The sequence below is a fragment of the Triticum urartu genome, chromosome 4 (assembly GCF_003073215.2).
Source record: "Triticum urartu cultivar G1812 chromosome 4, Tu2.1, whole genome shotgun sequence".
NCBI lineage: Eukaryota > Viridiplantae > Streptophyta > Magnoliopsida > Poales > Poaceae > Triticum > Triticum urartu.
In genome coordinates this window covers 407,466,741-407,472,620 of record NC_053025.1, presented here as the reverse complement: position 1 = coordinate 407,472,620, position 5,880 = coordinate 407,466,741, and the positions used below count along the sequence as shown (strand labels likewise).

General features: G+C 51.4%; 1 protein-coding gene across 2 annotated transcripts; it reads left to right on the top strand.

Moving 5' to 3' along the window:
• The first annotated feature begins 749 nt into the window (after positions 1 to 749).
• LOC125553880 (proline-rich receptor-like protein kinase PERK2) lies at positions 750 to 2,562 on the top strand. 2 transcript variants are annotated; one of them, XR_007304250.1, is made up of 3 exons: positions 750 to 1,102; positions 1,192 to 1,665; positions 2,503 to 2,562. XR_007304250.1 is itself a non-coding variant. In XM_048717536.1 (2 exons), the coding sequence occupies exons 1-2, from the start codon at positions 1,031 to 1,033 to the stop codon at positions 1,612 to 1,614; spliced, it is 495 nt and encodes a 164-aa protein (XP_048573493.1). In that variant the 5' UTR covers positions 750 to 1,030; the 3' UTR covers positions 1,615 to 1,920. The 2 variants fall into 2 exon arrangements, 1 of the variants encoding a protein (XP_048573493.1); XM_048717536.1 differs by lacking the exon at positions 2,503 to 2,562 and having other exon boundaries at positions 1,192 to 1,920.
• The last annotated feature ends 3,318 nt before the right edge of the window (positions 2,563 to 5,880 follow it).

Below are 5,880 nucleotides of genomic sequence, written 5' to 3'. Positions count from 1 at the left end.
TCGGGACAAGATCCTTTCGTAGTGGTGGAGTGTTGTAACGCCCCAAGACCGATGTGCCAGGTGTCTTCCAGTTTTCGCTGTCGTTGTCATGTCATTTGCTTGCGTGTTGCATCTCATCATGTCATCATGTGCATTGCATCATCATATTTTAAAACTTGCATTCGTCCGGGTTCTCCGAGTTTCTCTCTGTTGTCCGTTCTGAGCCCAACCACACTTGCACGCGCCCGCGGCGTGTCCGAAATTTTATTTTTATAAGTGGCCAGAAAATGTTCTCGGAATGGGATGAAAGTTGACGTGCGGTGTTGTTTTATTGTCAGTAGACCGCCTGTCAAGTTTCATCGCATTCGGAGTCCGTTTAACGTCCCAACGTTAAACTATAGCGGCATTATAGCCGGGCACACGTCGGACGTTTTCGGTCTTCGAAAACTGTTGTCGGACTTTCCCTCTCTTTCCTCTCTAGTCCGTCTGCACAGTCCGCTATCACCGCCAGGCCCCAAAACCCCTCCTTGCACGGTGCATCGACCCCCTCACGTGCGCGTCCGAAAGTTGTCCCGAACCCGACCCGGACTGTCGCCACCGTTGTGTCCGGATCATCCCCAAACATCTACAAAACGTCACCCTTTTCTTATTTGGGCCCCCTAACCTATTTATCTGGGATCGTCCGATTAAGATCGGAGGGTCCAGATGCCCCTAAATTTAGCCTTTTGCTATATATAGATCAACTCTAGCCTAACCCTAAAAATCCTCCCCCTTGTCCCATCGCGCCGCCGCCACCCACTCACCATTCCCCTCGGGATCTTCCCAGATCCACCTCGTAGCCAGCCCGAGCTCCACCTAATTTTCCCCACTGGACCAACTCCATCGATCCATCCCCTCCAACCAGAGATCCCCACGGCCCTCGTCGTCCCAGCAGCAGCACCGGAGCCACCTCGCGTCTCCTCCTCCCGTTCCTTCTTTCTTTCACCTGTTGCCGGGCTCATCTCTCTCTCTCTCTCGTACTGGACAGGAGAGCAGCCATGGCCGTCCGTCCATGGAAGTGAGCCGCGCCGCCCTGGTCACCTGCGACCTTGGGTTGCCTCCGTGTCGTCCTCACCGCCCACTGGTGAGCTCTTTTGCACCGCCTCCAACCCCTTTCTTTTCCTCGCGTCGCGCCTCTGCTGATTTCCCCGCCTCGCCGTCGTTTTGCTGCAGGAGCCGAGGCCGTCGCCTCCTAAGTTCGTCGCGCCGCTACTGGGTTCGCCGGATCCGCTGCCTCCCGGCACCCCTTCCTCAACCGCGCCTACAACCCCTGCCTCCCTCGCGCGCCAAGTTCGCGTCGTCGCTCTCCCGAACCGCCGCAACCTGCAGGAGCTTCAAGAGACGAACGCAGTCGCCAGGACCCGGCCAGATCCTGCCGTTCCCGCTCCTCCTCGTGCGCCAAGTCCGCCCAGCCGCCCGCTGCGCCCGCTCGCAGCGCCAGTCGCCGCCCTCCGCTGCTGCTTTGCCGCCGTCCAGCCGTGCCGCCGTTCCCCTGTTTCCTCTGCTTCATGTACGAGCGAGGAGAACGACCGCGTGTTCACCCCGAGCGTTGACCGCGCCTCTAGCGCCATCGTGGGCCGCGTGAGCAAGGCCTAGCCCAGCCGCTGCTAGAACCAAACCGCACCACAGAACGGGCCAAGCCCATGGGTGAGCTCCCCACAACCTTCTTCGCTATTTGGCGCCATGGGCGTGTGATAGTCATGTTGCGCCTATTACCCTGTTGGCCCGTTTGCTCAGTTTCAGCCCGTAATGTTTTTTTAGTTCTGCAAATTTAGTATTTATTCCAGGGAACTGCAGTTTTACAGAAAAACCCTCCATGTTCATTCATTTAATATCTCACAAACCGTGCATCGGATTAAAATAACTTATATATGAAAAATGCTTAGAATTGCATCTAGTTTCATAATATGTCATCTTCATCCATGTTTAAAATGTTGTTTGTTTAAATTTTTCTCTATGAATATGCTAAAATGCTTTATTCCATACCTAAATAACCGTAGCTCCAAATTTAACAAACTTTATATGTAAATGGGGTAGAAAAATGCCTAGTTTAACATGGTGATTTCATATTGCATGTTTAACAACCCTAAAATTGTGTTTAGGGCAGAACAGTACCAAACCTAATATATGCATATGAGGAGTTTCCGGACTTGTTGTTTTGTTGTACCGGCCTCATTTAAACTTGCCTAGATTAGATAGTTTCATCATGCTTCACCTTCTGCCATGCTAACAACATTTAACCTTGTTGGGTACATAAACGAGAGAGAACTAAATAAGTCATGTGGTGTTTTGTCAATATGCATCCCGATGCATATTGAGCTCCATTTAACTTGTAGTATTGTTTGTGCATATTGCCATGCCATGCCTCATTAAACCGGACATGCATCATACTTGTTTGCGCATCGTGCCATGTCTATGTGGTGGTTGTTTACTATGTTGTTTGCTTCTTTCCGGTGTTGCTTCTTCGGGTTGGTTCTGATAAAGTTGCGTGTGTGAGGATCCGTTGGCTACGTTTGTTTGTCTTCTTCATGGACTCGTTCTTCTACCTTGCGGGATTTCAGGCAAGATGATCATACCCTCGAAATCACTACTATCTTTGCTTTGCTAGATGCTCGCTCTTTTGCTATGCCTATGCTACGATGCCTACCACTTGCTTATCATGCCTCCCAAATTGCCATGTCAAACCTCTAACCCACCATGTCCTAGCAAACCATTGATTGGCTATGTTACCGCTTTGCTCAGCCCCTCTTATAGCGTTGTTAGTTGCAGGTGAAGATTGAAGTTCGTTCCTTGTTGGAACATGGAGATGTTGTTCCTTGTTGGAACATGTTTTACTTGTTGGGATATCACAATATATCCTATTTAATTAATGCATCTATATACTTGGTAAAGGGTGGAAGGCTCAGCCTTATGCCTGGTGTTTTGTTCCACTCTTGCCGTGTTAGTTTCCGTCATATCGGTGTTATGTTCCCGGATTTTGCGTTCCTTACACGGTTGGGTTATAATGGGAACCCCTTGACAGTTCGCCTTGAATAAAACTCCTCCAGCAAGGCCCAACCTTGGTTTTACCATTTGCCACCTAGCCTTTTCCCTTGGGAGTCGCGCATCCTGAGGGTCATCTTTATTTTAAACCCCCGGGCCAGTGTTTGTCTAAGTGTTGGTCCAACCCAGAGCACCGTGCAGGGCCATCCCTTGGCAACTTGGGTTACGTCGGCTTCTGTACGCTTAGCTTATCCGGTGTGCCCTGAGAACGAGATATGTGCAGCTCCTATCGGGATGTCGGCGCATCGGGTGGTCTTGCTGGACTTGTTTTACCATTGTCGAGGATGTCTTGTAGAACCGGGATACCGAGCCTGATTGGAATGTCTCGGGAGGAGGTCTATTCCTTCGTTGACCGTGAGAGCTTGTCATGGGCTAAGTTAGGACTCCCCTGCAGGGTTTTGAACTTTCGCCGTGCCCGCGGTTATGGGCAGATGGGAATTTGTTAATGTCCGGTTGTAGAAACCCTGAAGTTGAGCTTATTAAAATGCATCAACTGCGTGTGTAACCGTGATGGGTCTCTTTCCGGTGGGGTCCGGGAAGTGACCACGGTTTGTTGGAGTTATGCTGACCGTAGGTTGTTCTAGGATCACTTCCTGATCATTAGTTTCTCGATCGTGCTTTTGCCTCCTCTTCTCTCTCTCTTTTGCGAACAGGTTAGCCACCAGATATGCTAGTCGCCTTGCTGGCAGCTCCACTCATACCTTACCTTACCCCATAAGCTTAAATAGTCCTTGATCACGAGGGTGCGAGATTGCTGAGTCCCCGTGACTCACAGATACTTCCAAAACCAGCTTGCAGGTGCCGTTGAGCAGATGACGCAACCAAGCTCAAGGAGGAGCTCGATGAAGATCTTGTCCTTTGTGTTGTTTCGTTCTAGTTGATCAGTAGTGGGGCCCAGTTGGGGTCGATCGGGGACCTTGTCGCATTTGGGGTTCTTCTTTTATTTTGGTTCCGTAGTCGGACCTTGATTGTATTTGGATGATGTAATGCTTTATTCATGTAATTGTGTGAAGTGGCGAGTGTAAGCCAACTAGGAATCTTGTTCCCTTATGTACTACATGGGTTGTTTGCAAAGATTACCTCACTTGCGACATTGCTTTCAATGCGGTTATGCCTCTAAGTCGTGCTTCGACACATGGGAGATATAGCCGCATCGAGGGCGTTACAGGCGCCCACGCGATCCGTAGATCGATCTTGTTTGCCTTGCTTTGTCCTCCAATATATCTCACTGGTCTAGCGCGTTTCCCCAAGCCTTGGTATTTTTTGAGTGGTGCCGGGGTGCGGCTTGAGTTGTGGGCCGAGAGGCCTCTCTGTCGTGGCCACGAGGTGGCCGGTCAGCTGCGTCATACACTGGGGACGTAGGTTTAGGTGCTTCCTCCTCTAATCGGGGTAGCAACCTGCGTTTTGGGTAGCTTTTGGAGGGGCGTTCGAATTCATATTCCTCGGCCGCAAGGACTTCAGTCCATCTGTCGGCTAGCAAGTCTTGATCAGCTCTAAGCTGTTGCTGCTTTTTCTTAAGGCTATTTGCCGTGGCTATAAGCCGGTGCTTGAAGCGCTCTTGCTCAATGGGATCCTCAGGCACGCCAAATTCGTCGTCGCCGAGGCTTGCCTCATCTTCGGACGGAGGTATGTAATTATCATCCTCTTCCTCTCTATCTGCCGCTCTCTCATGAGGGCTGGCTTCTCCATCCTCCTGTGCTGAATCTTGCTGGAGGGGGTTGTCTTTGGCACTGTCCGGGGTGTTGTTATCTCCTGTGCCGGAATCACCGTTTTTGCTTTGGCGGGACTTAGAGCGGCGCTGCTGACGCCGGCGCTTAGGTTGCTTCTTGGAGGGGTCATCCTCCACTGTTCCATCTCCATTGCCTTCTTTGGTTGTGTCCACCATATATATGTCATACGACGAGGTGGCTTTCCAGTGCCCTATAGGCACTGGCTCCTGTTCGTCTCCTGCATCGTCGTCCATACTGTCAATGTCTTCGGAGTCGAAGTTGAGCATGTCGGTCAAGTCATCGACAGTGGCTATGAAGTGGGTGGTGGGTGGGCGTCAAATTTCTTCGTCGTCCGCATCCCAATCCTGCCGGTCATAATCCGGCCTAGACTCTACTGACAAAGAGAGAGACCTTAGTGAATTTAGTATGTCGCCGAAGGGCGAGTGCTGAAAGATATCTGCAGCAGTGAACTCTATGATCGGCGCCCAATCGGATTCGATTGCTAGGGGCGCGGATGGTCCAGAGTCCGGAGGAGAGTCCGGCGATGGGGAGTCACGGGCCTCGCGAAGGATAAGGTTGGTGTTCGGTTCAATCTCCGTTGAGGCTGCTGCCTCCGCGGCGGGGTCTAACCACCCGCCCTCGGATGGCGCAGTTGGCTCCGAATTAAAGGTCGGAGCAGCCGCAGGTGCGGTCTCTAGGACACTATTCGGTGGCAGAGCTAAATTATGCCCATCGTGACAGTACGGCGCACTTGGCAGGGGCTCGAATCCGTCGAAGATCAAGTCTCCACGGATATCGGCCATGTAGTTTAGGATTCCAAACCTGACCTGATGGCTAGGGGCGTAGCTTTCAATCTGCTCCAGATGGCCAAGCGAATTGGCCCGCAGTGCAAAGCCGCCGAATACAAAAATCTGTCAGGGGAGAAAAGTCTCACCCTGGACTGCATCGCTAACGATGATCGAAGGAGCCATCAAGCCTGATGATGACGACACAGAGGAACTCTCAATGAAAGCACCAATGTCGGTGTCAAAACCGGCGGATCTCGGGTAGGGGGTCCCGAACTATGCGTCTAGGCGGATTGTAACAGGAGACAAGGGACACGATGTTTTTA

Excerpts from the sequence above, each read along its gene's own strand:
- LOC125553880 (XM_048717536.1), top strand. The coding sequence starts at position 1,031 with ATGGAAGTGAGCCGCGCCGCCCTGGTCACCTGCGACCTTGGGTTGCCT. Across the intron at positions 1,103-1,191 it reads GTCGTCCTCACCGCCCACTG|GAGCCGAGGCCGTCGCCTCC; the intron begins GTGAGCTCTTTT and ends GTTTTGCTGCAG.